Raw genomic sequence first — 16342 nt, 5'->3', positions numbered from 1 at the left:
TCACGTATTTTTAGCAGTTTTAAATGTACTGCTTTTTAATTTCACTATTTATCAAGTTGTTCATGTGTTACGAGGAAAGGAAAATTGGAATGCCCAAATGGCTCTTTCTACATATACACACAATAAGTTATAGACCTACTATATACTCACTCACTTATTCCTTCTCTAAAACAAACAATCCTAAAACTTCTAAATTTCTTTTTGTTTTTGAGTTTTTCCATTTCTCATAATTTTTGCCCTCTCTGGACCTTTTCTATTTCTAGTTCATTTTTTTCCGACATGTGATGACCAGAACTGAGCACTGTGTTCAAATGAAGGTCTATCATTGCTTTATGCAGAGGTATAGCCTCTTCCCTTTTCTAGTTTCATGTTATCCAAAAATGTTGCTATTTACAATTTAACACTGCCCCTTAAAGATCACTAATATATTAAATAACACTAGTCCCATTACAGATCTTTGTGGCACCCCACTACTAACTTTCTTCCATGATGAAAATTCACTATTCCTCTATAACTATTTCATTTCCTTAGCCACTTTTTACGAGGGATTTTATTGAAGAATTTTTAATCAATCTTAAAAAGTTATATACAGCATCTGTCCCTTCTCTACTATTCTCTTGGCTACCTCAAAGAATTCTAACAGATTGCAGAAGTAGGATTTTCCTATGCAGAAACCATGTTTTGTTTTGTTTTTTTAAACTTTTGTCATCAAGATGTTTGAACTCCATCTTTAGTATCAGGTAAATTAGTTTGTAATAACCAAGTAAAGAGCATCTGTCTAATTCCCAGGGACATCCCCAGCACCTTCTTTAAAAGATAAGGCACAACACTAACTGACTTCTAGTCCAGCAGTACAGTACCTGATTTTAAGGAAGACAACTTTTAATTATACAGTGATTGCACCGAAACTAGGCTTCTTCTACGCAGAGGTCTTCTAAGGGGTACATCAACTCATCTAGATATTTGCCTAGTTTTACAACAAGCTACATAAAAACTAGCAAAGTCAGTACAAACTAAAATTTCATACAGGCAATGACTTGTTTATGCTGCTTTATATATACACACACTATACACTGAAATGTAAGTACAATATTTATATTTCAATTGATTTATTGTACAGCTATATGGTAAAAATGAGAGTAAGACTTTTTCAGTAACACTGTGCTGTGACACTTTTGTATCTTTTTGTCTGATTTTATAAGCAAGTAGGTTTTAAATGAGGTGAAACTTGGGGTACGCAAGACAAATCAGACTCCTGAAAGGGTACAGTAGTCTGGAAAGGTTGAGAGCCACTGCTCTAGCAAACCACAAACATCCGAACTTATCTGCTGCTGGAACCTTCCCACTCAACTTCAAATATGTGACCTCAGCTATTCCCCATTAAACAGGCACCATGACAATAACTTCAAGACTTCAGACACCGGAAATTAGGTAATATTCTAACAGTTCATCACTTCTACTGCCAACAGTGCTTGTTTTCCACTGCCTGCTCACCTGCACCACTATTGTGATTCTCAAAATTTCCGATTCAGTTTTCAATCCTCTCCATGCCCTTTAAAGGGATACTGTGTGTCCTAGAATTTTACAATCAAAAAGGGGTATGTTGTCACTCCAGTTAGCTTGGGTGATCAACAATGAAGTCTGAGAACCCTGTTTAGCCTAGCCTGGATCTTGGCAGCTGTATTGAGAAGCTGTACTCGAGTTACTGTCTCCTTACTGCTGCAGCACCCTCTCAACCACCAGTGTCACTAGGACTTCTGGGGACATATCCAAGGGTTCTTTGTGCTGCAGGTAGCCGAGTCACTCTACAATTCTTTTCCAGTGAATTATGGAAAACCTCTCTGTCCTTCTGGGCATATGGGGAGAAACACTGGAGAATGCAGGCCAAATCAGCACTCAAGTGATTTGGCCTGCATTCTCACGACAAAGCGGGCAGGTTACCACCTCAAGCAAAAAAGTGACACCTGAGCTCCAGCCTTTAATTTTATGGCAACAACTAGAAAAAGTGGAAGGGAGTAAAAGAGCACCAGTCCAAAACCTCAGGGCACATTACCTGCTGATAACTATAAAGTCCTGAAGTACTTTCGTTGTGAAACTTTCCATGTCCTTGAAGATAACCACAATTGGAGGAGATTGCCAGTGCCTGGAAGAGGAAATTCTTTTTTTGCTTGGAGTTTCAGAACCTGTTTTCTTCAAAGCCATTGTCCATATATTATAAAATAGAAGTTGGGAAAGGATACAAAGTAAGTCTCTTGTCTCCCATGATACAACACTTTATTACTACATGGACAACATAACCAAAATAAACAAAATGTTTTGTTTAAAGAACACATGGTACTTCTCTAACTGTGTACAGTACCACTGTTCCTCTCCTGTGACCTAAATGAAATAGCTATAACAGAGAATAGGTAAGAAAGCTATTCTTCAACAAGGGCCAATCCAGCCCTTACCTCTGCAGAGCCCTCTGGTGTGGTTCCACTGGGCAAGAGGAGGGACAATTTGGGGTGGGCACAGAGATGTGCACAACTTCTTGTGAAAATCACAGTAGCAAGTCAGGCATGCCTGGGAACTGAAAAGGGATGAAGCATCCCCAGTTGCATAGATTCTCTATTACTCTGCTTCAGGGGTTGTGCTAAGACCATAACATCTATTCCAAATTAAGTTAAAGAAGAATCTGCGTAATGACTTCCCAGCACTGGGAGTAAAGAGTAGGATTCTTTTTCTTCCTGACCCTCAGTAGATCTCTCCTGTATCTCAGCTGAGATATTGGAGCATGGATATTTAGGTCCCAATTTAGCAGAGACTTAAGCACATGCTAAAGTCCTTTTTTATTCAGCAAAGCACATAAATCCCACTAAAATCAATGTAAATACAAAGTAATAAGGAAAATTATTCTATGCTTTTTTGTCCAATTACCCAGTAAGGAAACCAGAGGAGACCGTCAGAGTCTCAATAATTTTGGTAAAATATTTGTGTTCCTAATTTTTAGTTTTTCAATAGTGAGAAAATATAAAACATTTGGAAGGTTTTCCTTTCTTATTAACTGCCTGTGTAGTGCAGGCTTCAGATAGCTTGTGTAAAAGGCCGACATAACACTGATCATGTGCCTTTCCCCAGCTTATCTGTTCTTTATACTTTGTTTTTCAAAACAAATACTTCAGGGATCTTGTCTGGAGAGAACAACATTTGGTAGGAAGTCAGATTTGAGTTTTAAGCTTTCACTTTCAAACGTTTAGCATAAAACAACTTTTTTTTTTTAATTATGAAACACTTTCAAAAGTGACCTTTCAAAAAGATAGACAATATTTAATTAGAAACTGAATTCATACTGGTGAAAGAATACTTTTAGGTTCTGATGATCTCAGAGTCAGGTATCACCTACTACTAAATGAAAAACTAGTTTTGCTAGTTTTGATTATTAGATACAAGACTGAGTCATGCAATTAAAATTTTATGAGACTTAAAAGCCAGATATTTTGTAAACTGGCAGTATGAAAGCCTACCTTCGTTACACTCTCGTACCATTTGGAAAGAGAAGCCATTGAGCAGTGTATCTTTTTCTGGGAAATGTTAACACATTCATCCTCCTCAGATGAGTCCACATCTACAGAGCAGTCCATTAGCTGTCCCATCAGTTTCTGCAGCAGATGTTTTATGCCTTTACAACATATAGACATACAATGAAAAGACTTTCACCTAGTTACCTAGAATTCTAACCCCGCACACACCTTCTCCCTCCCCCCCAACTCCCTGGGGTCATCCTGTTTTTGTCTTTTCTTCCCTTTCCCCACCAAGCTCACCGTCTCTGCAGAGTATTATTTTCAACTTCCCCAGGCAGCTCCCAAACCTCCATAGATCAGGATTGCTGTGTATAACAACAGTTAACACTACTAGCTTGTCTGATGGGAGGAAATCAAAGGGTCAAACACTGATTCTGCCTCTCCCCCAGGCTTGAGCAATGCACTGTTTGTGCACTACTAGATTAACCTAAAGTTAGACTAAAAGGCTAACCAAGAGATCTGAGTGTATTTCTAGGATTGATTTTAGTCTTTTGAGCTGACAAAAAGTATATATTTTGAAGAAAATGTTATTCCAGATATTCCTGATTGCAGTAAAATAAGTTGCTATATGTACATAATGAAACATATACATAACGCTTTACAGAACAGATGATGTTACTTTTTCATACAATATAAATACCTATCCAGGAGGCCTGTTCTTGGCATTAAAAAAAAAAAAGTATTTTTCTGAAAATATGTAAAACTTTTTTTTTTTTTTTTAAAAACAGGTGTGATTCTCCTCACTATGAACATGTTTCAGAGACATGAAGCTGGTGTCTGAAAGAGAGGAGACTAGGGTTTGCAGAAGGAGATTTCAGTTTATAATAGAATATTTCCTTTGATAGATATTGCAAATGCAGTATCTTTGGGGACCACTTTCTAAAATTTATGAATGGTTTATATACGTTTGTGCTCTACTCTATGGAAAAGGGTTACCACTGCGCCTCCAGAAACTAAAAACTGTGTATTGAGGAAGGTGATTAAGGTGAGTCACTGTAACTAAGCAACTCTAGAGAGGTACAACCCTTGGGGAGGCTGGCATATATTAGTTCAAATTGGGTGTTCCAGAGACTCAAACAGAGAAGTGGCTTTTGGTATAAAAAACTGAGCTTGAACTGACACAGGTTCTTTCTTTTTATTCAAACAAACAGACCCTGCTGAAGGGTTGGAAAGACTTTGCCTTACTAGGGTCCTATAAGACTGGTGGGTGACTCCTGATCTGTTTAGTGTATGTTTAAATCAGTTTATTGGGGCTCTCTCACACACACACACAGCTTTTGTCCTCAGAATAAATGTACTTGCTTAGAAAGAGCAATTTGGATTACTGGTAAATCACACCTGTCATGGCACTTGAGGAGAAAGATAAGCCCAGGTGCTCGCCTTAAGGCAGACTGTCTTGCTGCAGATGTCACACTGTATCGAATGTGGCTATGCAGCTGTAAAACCCCTGGTTAAAAAAGGGAGTGTGACAGAGGTCCCTACCCAGAGACAAGTGATGGCTCGAGGCCTGACACCTGATTGGGCATCCCTAGAGTTGGACCAAGGAGGGAGGAATACAGGTGCAGTTACCCTGAAGCCATGATGAGTGTTACATCTGCTTCTTCCCAAGGCTTAAAATAAGAAATGGTTGGACCAAACAAAATCATAAAAAAAAAAATCTTAAAATATGCAACAGCTTTATTTCAAATTGAACAGGATGACAAAGCTAGAATAGTTTCCCACAAGAAGTGGTGGAATCCTCATTGTTTTAAACAAAACCGGACATAACTAGAAAATGTATTGCAGAGAACAATCTTGCATTGTCAGGAGATTGGACTAGATGGCCTAAATGGTCTTTTCCATCCATAATTTGTATTATTCAAAAATATAAGATAGAATTTAAGGTTCATGACATTCACCATTTGAAGAGGTTGTTAAAGCTATTATGGTATATACCTGGGCATTCTTTGGCTTGCAATGAGACTACATAAGGAGTAACGTTATCCTGAAGAACCTCTGAGAGACTTTTAAATGTCATTTCATGATCTGTAACATTTACACCTAGAAGGAAGAAAAATCAATACTGTATTATCCCCGTTTATTATCGGAGTCACTGAATGAGAAGATATCCCAAATAGACAAGAAACAGAATAGTGAAAAGTGACAGGTCACCTATAAGTTATGAAGAAAATTTATATTCAGAATTTCCTATTAGTGATGGCTGATTAAAATCAATGGTATCACAGATTACTTTATCTGTCTAGAGATAGCAACAGAAATATTTCTCAAGCTCCTTCCAGGAGGAAGGAAGGTAACAGGCACTTGAGACCTGAATATTTCTCAGTTGTTTTTTTTAAAAACAGCTGTTTGATCCCTCTTGATGTAATTCTGCACTGGAGTCCACTTAACAAGCTGTCAAGAATACTCTCAATAGCAAGAATGAGGAAAAACCAGTTCTTTTGTTATTTAGAATTTTGGAGGGATGGAGAAAGACAATGAATGAATCTTTGCCTTGGTCTACAGTGGGGTGGCGGGGGAAAATCAATCTAAGTTACACAACTTCAGCTACATGAATAACGTAGCTGAAGTCGACATACTTAGATCCACTTACCGTGGTGTCTTCACAGTGGTGAGTCGACTACTGCTGCTCCCCCATCGACTCTGCCTGCACCTCTCGCGGCGCTAGAGTACAGGAGTCGATGGGAGCGCTCAGGGATCAATTTATTGCATCTAGTGTAGATGCGATAAATCAATCCCCACTGGATCGATAGCTGCCTGCTGAACTGGTGGGTAGTGAAGACATACCATTATACTACCACTATACCAGATCTCAGAACTCAAGAAGGTTTATTAATTCTCTCCCCACCACACCTTCCAAAAAGTCTAAAGATTAGCAATGTACACATTAGATTTTTAAGGGGAAATTGAAACGGAGGTGCTTAGTTATTTCTTTTATCCCCACTTCCAAGGAGAAAGGATTGGAACTCAGAAGATCTGAGTTCAACTACCAACTCTGCCATAGGCTACCTGGATGTGTGTACAATGGGGACATTTTCTAACCAATTGTAAAACTGTTTCAGCTAAACCAAATGTAAAAAAACATATAGAACCATAGCACAGACCTAATTTTAGGAGGACCCTGGAGGGGGTGGAAGGTCCTAGAATCCGGGCTCCAGCCCGAGAGTCTACACTGCAAATTTACAGCCCCACAGCCCCAGCCTGTGTCAGCTGACACAGGCCAACCAAAGGCGTTTTCTTGACATGCAGACATAGATTCATAGAAGATTAGGGTTGAAAGAGATCTCAGGAGGTCATCTAGTCCAACCCCCTGCTCAAAGCAGGACCAACCCCAACTAAATCATCCCAGCCAGGGCTTTGTCAAGCCGGGCCTTAAAAACCTACCCTAAGGGTAATATCCTGGCCCCACTGAAGCCAATGGCACACTCCCTTTAATTTCTGTGAATAAAATCCTTGTCCAAATATCTTTTTTTCCTCGGTGCCTCATTTGTCAAAAAGAGAGACAAGAATTACAATTAAGCTTTCGTGAGCTACAGCTCACTTCATCAGATGCTCACGAAAGCTTATGGTCAAATAAATTTGTTAGTCTCTAAGGTGCCACAAGTACTCCTTTTCTTTTTGTGAATACAGACTAACACGGCTGCTACTCTGAAAGAAATACAATTGTATCTAATGTTAAAAAAGCAACTTTCGACTTGAGACTAAGGCTTATTCACCAAAAGACACCCCCCACTTTTTTTTTTTTTTAAATATAATGATCCCCATGAAGGTTCAATTATTACAATTATTAATGGTAATAGGCCTGTAACAGGGTCAGCACCCGCCTCTCATGCGTGCCTCCATTTCTCTGGTCAATAGTGCCTGCAAACAGTTCTTTTCATGGGGGGAGCACCCGCATCTCGTGGATGGCCCCCTTTCTCTTGGTTAGGTGTGAGCCTGCTTTTGGTTTTTTGTTCTTTCAATGGGGTGGCACCCTCCTCTCGCGAGCACCCCCACTCCTTCATCCCGTGGTTCACTCAGCTGGTCTTCCGCAGCTCAGCCCTCTGGCTAAGACGCACACTCTGTCCCCCTTCCAGGGTATACAGTCCCAAGTTCTTATCACGGCTCTGATATGGGGCCATAATTCTTAGGCTTCTTCCCAGAGACACTGCCTTCTTCAGACACCTAGCCGGGGCCGCAGCCCTCCCTGGGTTCAGTCTTTAACCAAACTAGCAGGGCCCATCTCGGTACTCTCGCCTGGTCTGGCCAGGTTTTGGTCTCAGTCCCCCGGGCTCAGCCTGCCCACACTGACCTTTTCATGGTCCTGCTGCTCTTCTATCCAGCCAGCCAGGCACCCAGTCTTTGCCAACCTTCCCTGGGCTCGGTTCTGCCTCCGCAGTGAGCTATCCAGGGACCTGAATCTCATAAATATGGACTGCTGTTGGTAATGCAACTCCCTGAATATTGCATTGGCTTATATGTTTTGAGAGTGTCCCAGTATTAATTTCTCTTATGAGGTGCGTCAAAGGACCAGTTTAACATTGGATGCTAAGTTGAAGCCCTTCCCCTTAAATTTCATCCATGGATGTATTCCTGATACCTGGAGATTACCTGGTAACAAAGCGGCATGGTCCCAATGGTCAACACTGGTAACTAAAAAAATTAATCCTGAAAAAATGGAAAAGTCAATCCCCACCAAACACTGATGCGTAGCTCAGTGATATGGCTGACTTTGCATCTGACAGACGACTCACATTCTGCAGAAGGAGAATATTCAAAAATTTCTAAGCAATTTGGGCTGACTTTTTAAGAGGTCTATGAATTATGTTGCTACCCCTCCCATCCCCGCTCTTTAATCTAACCTCTTTACTTACTTTGAGCATTAGGATGAATCTGATGTTTTGGTATATTTGTTGTATTTGGAAAAATAAAAACTATAAATAAAAAATAAGGACAATATTTGCCTATCTAGAAGGAGGATTGGGAGAATAAATTCATGAGGCACTCATATCCCATGGTAATGGATGCCATATAAAAAAAAAAAAACAAGATAATCAGACAAACCTCACACAGCACGTTGGTGGTAGAAATGGGAATAGAATCCAAATGTTCTGATGTCCACTTCCTCCTATTGCCTAAGGCAAAACCTATGGTGGAGATGCTCTCACACTGTGCCTTCATACATATGGGAAAAACAAGAAAAAAACGACACAGCTTTCCTCTGAATCTTGTCTATTAATGTTTCTGAAGTTCAAGCTGCTTGCTCCAATAGCTGGAAGGCTCCCACTCAATTTCCTTTGATCTTTAACCTAGTTTAGAGGTTTGACAGATGTATCACAAAAGTGTCTTAAAATGCAAAAAAGTTACCTAGGACAAGAGCTGCAGTAGGAATTTCACTGGATTTCATCCGACACATCCATTCGGTCTTCTTTGTTTGGAATTCAGAGTGAGATTGTCTCAGAAAACTTATTAAGTTATCAAATAATTGTTTATTCAGTTCTTCTTGTATTTTCTAGAAAACACACACACACGGCTTTTATTATACACAGGCGGGGAGACACTGGAGTCCCCCCTTTCCCGCTTCCCTCTTGTCACTTTACTGGTTGTTAAAAGCCCCAAAGCAAATTATCCAGGGTCCAATTCTAAATTAATATTCTGTTTTTCTGCCAATTATGACCAGAGTGTATAATTTATTAGGTGGCAGAAACAGAAGTGTTGCTTTCTATTTTCCCTTGATGCTTTGATCAAGCATCTCAATAATTCAAGAATACTGCATCTTTGTTTAAGTATGTTGCTGCATGACAGACTGAACAGTAATCTTAAAAATGATTCATGCACAGAGGAGAAAAAAATGTATTTAGCTATGAAAAAGCAAGCGACCTCTGGATGTACAAAACAGTGCAATTATTTTCTGGCAGGATGTCCATATCTACTCCTCTTAATCCCTATTGTTTTACAGAACACTGAAGGCATTTTCTGTGTGAATTCTACAGTTACACAGGAGAGTCAACATTCAATTCCTTTAAATCTAAACAGGAAAAAAAATCAGCTATTAAAAGTATTAGGCCTAAATGATAAAACAATATCTTCAGCGGACACATGCCTTATTTGTCACCATTCCTCTATTCCCTTATATCCTTGAAAAATTATTTTCATACTGGGATCAACGTGAAAAAAATAATTAAAAAAAATCAATAAAAAGACAGATATACTTTCACAGTATTTTTCTATTTCCTTCGATTATAAAATGTGTTTATTTGTGGCTCTCTATTTCCAGCCCCAAATATTCCTTCTACTGGAATAGACAGGGAAGTTTTAGTCCTGTTTAGGAATATCAGAAAATGTAACGGACAGATGGTTTCATCTCTATCAACCAAAACCTAATCACATACTTCTTACAACAAAAGTCACTTATGACGTAGGTTTTAGGGGCTGTGACCAGCTATCTGCTGCCTCCTCTGAGCCTTAGGTATTTTAACATTTTATTTGCTTTTTTGACCACTACTGCACATTGAATACACGGTTGCATTGAACTGTTCTACCAAGACCCTAGGTCTTTACTAGAGTTGAGTGAATAATTTATTTTTTGATTCAGTGGTTGAACAAAAAAATCCACCCCCCAAATTTGCTTTGTTTCAAACTGAAACCTGAAATTTTTCATTGTTTCCTCTCTGAAATGAAAATGTTTGTATTCTGGTTGAATGAAACATTTCAAACTTCATCTCAAAATGAAATCTTGAAATGGTTCATTTAGAAAAAATATCAAAACAAATCAGTCCAACTTTTTCAAAAATTTCCCCCCTCATTTTTTTGTGTCCAAAACTATTTGCAGAAGTCTACCTGAATATTAATAATAATGAGTTGCATGGGAGCAAACCCTGATTTAAACATACATCTTTGGAAAACACAGCCAGAAAAGTATAAAACCCCACTACCTAGTCAGTCAGATATATTAAGTTCACTACAGGGTGCAAGTTCTTCTTTAAACAGGGGGAGGAGGAGGAGAAACAGGTGAGGAGGGAAGACTAGTAGGCAGAATATCTTCTGGGATTGCTTTCCCACAAAAAAACCCCATCATAATAAAAATCTCTCTTCATCTGCTCCATCTTGCAATGTTAAACTTATTAAAATGTTTTGGGCTCCTAATTATAGGTTACTTAATTTTATAAGGCCTCAAGTAACCAAGAGGTTGAGGAAACATTTTATTTTTCCTAAAACAGTCTGCTTTGTTTGAGGTGATTATCATTATAGGACTTCTCACTGGTATACAAAAAAGACACTGTTGATACCAGTTCATCAGACTAAGCGCTGAGTCATATTAGCACGTGTCTGTCTCCCATTCACCAGCATGTATTCTAAGGCCTGGTCTACACTGGCTGGGGAGGGGAGGGGGGAAGAGAGAGAAGAAATCTATCTAAGATATGCAACTTCAGCTACGAGAATAGTGTAGCTGAAGTCGACGCATCTCAGATGGACTTAGAATCACTTACTTCGCGTCCTCACGGCGCGGGATTGACGGCTGCCGCTCCCCCGTCGACTCCGCTTCTGCCTCTCACTGTGGAGGAGTTGCGGAGACGACAGCAGAGTGATCGGGGATCGATTTATCGTGTCTACACTAGATGCGATAAATCAATCCCCGATAGATCGATCACTACCCACCGATTTGGCGGGTAATGTAGACGTGGCCTAATCCACAATGGACCTTGAGATGCCCTATGCCCCACAAAACTGAGGTTTAGAGCAGCCTTAACTTCACTCTGGCTTAGAAAAAACACACAACTGGATTAGAATCAGAAAGTGGCAATACACCAGGATACAGCAAAGAGGAACATCAGTAAGGTAAGGCGGGGAAGCTTATGCATCAGAATTAGTATGTGTGTCATGGTTAGAAACAATGTACCAGTGGTGTTTTTAATATGTTCCTTATGGAGGTTTCAGTCTCACTTCACATTTCTGGCTCTCTTCCTACATCGGACCATTCATCTTGTCAGCAGATAAAGGAAATCACTCAGAAAAATAAAGAACAAAACAAAACAGCAGAATTGATTTAAAATGTAAAAATTATAGTTAGTATTAAGTAGCAGGACCCACCTCCGTTTCGGAATTGATCTGCTTCCATAACAACTGACAAGTAGCAAATCGAAGACCACTGTTCTCTGAATCATTTTTACCTTCATTAAAATAGTCAGCTGGAAAAATAAAAATAAAAGGAGATCATAATGGTGTTTATAAAAACAAAACTTTTTTTTCCATAAGAAAACTATACAATGGCTGAAAAGGAAATCCATCCTCATTCATAACAAGCCATTATTTATCTACTAACTGCATGTATCTCCATCAGGTAGGCAGAACAAGAGAGGGGAGTATGCAGAAGCTGTTGCCATGAGGAGTTGGTGAATGAGCTGACTTTCACCACTGGTCCCAGACTGGGACAAAAAGATAAATAAATAAATACCTACCTACCTACCTACCTAGCTCTTATATAGCACTTTTCATCCACAGATCTCAAAGCAGTTTACAAAGGAGGTTAGTATCATTATCACCATCTCTAAAATGCAGGAACAGAGACAGAAGTGACTTGCCCACAATCAGCCAGTAGCAGAGCCAGGACTAGAATCCAAATCTCCTGAATCTTTGTCCAATGCTCTTTCCACTACGCCAGGGATTCTCAACCTTATTCTTTCTGAGGCCCCTCTCCCAACGTGCTACAAAAATTCCACAACCCACCTGTGCCGCAACTGTTTTTCTGCATATAAAAGCCCGGGCCAGAGTTGGGGGTAGCAAGCAGAGCAATTGCCCAGGGCTCCATGCCAAACAGGGCCCTGTGAAGCTAAGTCACTCAGGTTTCGGCTTCAGCCCTGGGTGGCAGGGCTTGGAGCCCTGAGCTTCAGTCTCAGGCCGTGGGGCTTCGGCTTTCTGCCCTGGGACCCAACAAGTCTAATGCCGGCCCTGCTTGGCGTACTTTCGGAAACCTGCTTGCGGGCCCCCCCAGTGGGCCTTGGACCCCTGGTTGAGAACCAGTGCATTGGGCCACCTTGCTTGGCAACCATCCACATCCCACCTTGCAGCTGGATAAACTAGCAGTTGTCTCCCCTATTATAAATATCCCCCTTCCCAAACTGTCCAACTTGTTTCATTCCATCTCTCAGCCAGCCAGTCATGGGGTCTTCCACAGTGCCTTGCAGTAGGTCTCTGGTCCCCCTCCATTATTCCACAGTAACATCAGGTCTATACTATAAAGGCTTTGCCAGTATAGCAATATCAGCAACCTCCCAGTGGAGATGCAGTTTATACCAGAAGAAACTAAAGAATTTGGGCAGGGACCATCTTTTTGTTGAGTGTTTGTACAATGTCTAGCCCAGGAGTTCTCAAACTGGGGGTATGAACCCCTCAGGGGGTTGCAGAACGAGGTTATTACATGGGGGGTCGCGAGCTGTCACCCTCCACCCCAAGCCCCGCTTTGCCTCCAGCTTTTATAATGGTATTAAATATACAAAAATGTGTTTTTAATGGGGGGGGGGTCACACACAGAGGCTTGCTATGTGAAAGGGGTCACCAGTACAAAAGTTTGAGAACCACTGGTCTAGCCCAAAGGGGTCCTGGTCCATGATCGGGGTCCCAGAATGGCATAACACAAATAATAACTTTTGCCACTATATCTTATTCCAGTTCCCCAAATGAAATAAACTACACCAGAAAAAACACATTTGTGGTGGTATCACAGCATTTATATTTGCCAACATTCTTATGTCAGTTGGGGGTGCACGTGATTTTTTCACACTCCTGACATACACTAGCAAAACTTTTAAGTGCAGACCAGGTCTAAATTTCTGGTCCCCATCTCCAACCTTTCCTCATCTCCATGTTGGCTCTTTATGGGAAGAAGGTAAGGGACAAACTATCTGGGCCTGAATGTTAAAGTTAATAAGCACTTCTTAAATATCAGACCCTTTTTGTTAGCAGTGTCCTGATGTCTCTCTGCTGAGACATTCTGCACTCAGCTTCCCAGGTACTGCTTTGCTTCAGAACCCCTAAACCTGCCTTCAGCCAAGAAGTAGATGCAAAGCTGGAAGGAGAAATGGGAAAATGCATTTGAAAATAAAGTAATTTTTAAATTAAAAAAAATCCCCAGCTACAATCTTACTTCATGTAGGATTCCCCTTTTAAAAACGTGCATGCAGAGCCTGTAACTACCTTTAAATCTCACAAATGCAATTCAGTCAGCATGACTTGCTGTAGCTTAGAGCAGTGGTTCTCAACCAGGGGTCTGGGGCTCCCTGGGGGGCTGCAAGTAGGTTTCAGGAGGTCTGCCAAGCAGGACCAGTGTTAGACTCACTGGGGCCCAGGGCAGAAAGCATAAGCCCTGCCATGCAGAGCTGAAGCCCAGGGCCCTGAGACACACCACCCAGAGCTGAAGCAGAAGTCTGAGCAACTTAGCTTCACAGGGGCTCCTGTGGAGTAGGGCACCATGCAATTGCTGGCCCTGGCTTTTATATGCAGAAAACAGCTGTTCTGGCAGAGGTGGGCCGTGAAGTTTTTATAGCATGTTGGGGGAGTCTTAGAAAGAAAAAGGTTGAGAACCCCTGGCTTAGAGAATAGGTAACACTACCTGGAAGGGTACAATGGCTGAAGGTTAGATAAACAGTTCAGTTAACTGTCAGGGCAATGCAGGATTGAATACAATGATTAACTTTTCTCTTTGCAGTAGCAAAGATGTCATAAATATAAAGGGAAGGCTAACCACCTTTAAATTTACGGACCCTGGACTTCAGGAAAGCAGACTTTGACTCCCTCAGGGAACAGATGGCCAGGATCCCCTGGGGGACTAACATGAAAGGGAAGGGAGTCCAGGAGAGCTGGCTGTATTTCAAGGAATCCCTGTTGAGGTTACAGGGACAAACCATCCCGATGAGTCGAAAGAATAGTAAATATGGCAGGCGACCAGCTTGGCTTAATGGTGAAATCCTAGCGGATCTTAAACATAAAAAAGAAGCTTACAAGAAGTGGAAGGTTGGACATATGACCAGGGAAGAGTATAAAAATATTGCTCGGGCATGTAGGAAAGATATCAGGAGGGCCAAATCGCACCTGGAGCTGCAGCTAGCAAGAGATGTCAAGAGTAACAAGAAGGGTTTCTTCAGGTATGTTGGCAACAAGAAGAAAGCCAAGGAAAGTGTGGGCCCCTTACTGAATGAGGGAGGCAAGCTAGTGACAGAGGATGTGGAAAAAGCTAATGTACTCAATGCTTTTTTTGCCTCTGTTTTCACTAACAAGGTCAGCTCCCAGACTGCTGTGCTGGGCATCACAAAATGGGGAAGAGATGGCCAGCCCTCTGTAGAGATAGAGGTGGTTAGGGACTACTTAGAAAAGCTGGACGTGCACAAGTCCATGGGGCCGGACGAATTGCATCCGAGAGTGCTGAGGGAATTGGCGGCTGTGATTGCAGAGCCCTTGGCCATTATCTTTGAAAACTCGTGGCGAACGGGGGAAGTCCCGGATGACTGGAAAAAGGCTAATGTAGTGCCCATCTTTAAAAAAAGGGAAGAAGGAGGATCCTGGGAACTACAGGCCGGTCAGCCTCACCTCAGTCCCTGGAAAAATCATGGAGCAGGTCCTCAAAGAATCAATCCTGAAGCACTTAGAGGAGAGGAAAGTGATCAGGAACAGTCAGCATGGATTCACCAAGGGAAGGTCATGCCTGACTAATCTAATCGCCTTTTACGATGAGATTACTGGTTCTGTGGATGAAGGGAAAGCAGTGGATGTATTGTTTCTTGACTTTAGCAAAGCTTTTGACACGGTCTCCCACAGCATTCTTGTCAGCAAGTTAAGGAAGTATGGGCTGGATGAATGCACTATAAGGTGGGTAGAAAGCTGGCTAGATTGTCGGGCTCAACGGGTAGTGATCAATGGCTCCATGTCTAGTTGGCAGCCGGTGTCAAGTGGAGTGCCCCAGGGGTCGGTCCTGGGGCCCGTTTTGTTCAATATCTTCATAAATGATCTGGAGGATGGTGTGGATTGCACTCTCAGCAAATTTGCGGATGATACTAAACTGGGAGGAGTGGTAGATACGCTGGAGGGGAGGGATAGGATACAGAAGGACCTAGACAAATTGGAAGATTGGGCCAAAAGAAATCTAATGAGGTTCAATAAGGATAAGTGCAGGGTCCTGCACTTAGGATGGAAGAATCCAATGCACCGCTACAGACTAGGGACCGAATGGCTCGGCAGCAGTTCTGCGGAAAAGGACCTAGGGGTGACAGTGGACGAGAAGCTGGATATGAGTCAGCAGTGTGCCCTTGTTGCCAAGAAGGCCAATGGCATTTTGGGATGTATAAGTAGGGGCATAGCGAGCAGATCGAGGGACGTGATCGTTCCCCTCTATTCGACACTGGTGAGGCCTCATCTGGAGTACTGTGTCCAGTTTTGGGCCCCACACTACAAGAAGGATGTGGATAAATTGGAAAGAGTACAGCGAAGGGCAACAAAAATGATTAGGGGTCTAGAGCACATGACTTATGAGGAGAGGCTGAGGGAGCTGGGATTGTTTAGTCTGCAGAAGAGAAGAATGAGGGGGGATTTCATAGCTGCTTTCAACTACCTGAAAGGGGGTTTCAAAGAGGATGGCTCTAGACTGTTCTCAATGGTAGCAGATGACAGAACGAGGAGTAATGGTCTCAAGTTGCAATGGGGGAGGTTTAGATTGGATATTAGGAAAAACTTTTTCACTAAGAGGGTGGTGAAACAATGGAATGCGTTACCTAGGGAGGTGGTAGAATCTCCTTCCTTAGAGGTTTTTAAGGTCA

General features: G+C 41.6%; 1 protein-coding gene across 1 annotated transcript in view; it reads right to left on the bottom strand.

Moving 5' to 3' along the window:
* Positions 1 to 16342, bottom strand: part of ORC3 (origin recognition complex subunit 3) — an 82018-nt gene that overhangs the window by 47626 nt on the left and 18050 nt on the right. Inside the window, 5 exon segments of the mRNA XM_038394738.2 lie at positions 2054 to 2190; positions 3504 to 3658; positions 5496 to 5600; positions 8904 to 9048; positions 11628 to 11725. Coding sequence (XP_038250666.1) covers positions 2054 to 2190; positions 3504 to 3658; positions 5496 to 5600; positions 8904 to 9048; positions 11628 to 11725 — 640 coding nt within the window.

This window comes from Dermochelys coriacea, chromosome 3 (assembly GCF_009764565.3).
Source record: "Dermochelys coriacea isolate rDerCor1 chromosome 3, rDerCor1.pri.v4, whole genome shotgun sequence".
Lineage (NCBI taxonomy): Eukaryota > Metazoa > Chordata > Testudines > Dermochelyidae > Dermochelys > Dermochelys coriacea.
The sequence above is the reverse complement of the archived record's forward strand: the minus strand, read 5'-3'. Positions and strand labels throughout refer to the sequence as shown.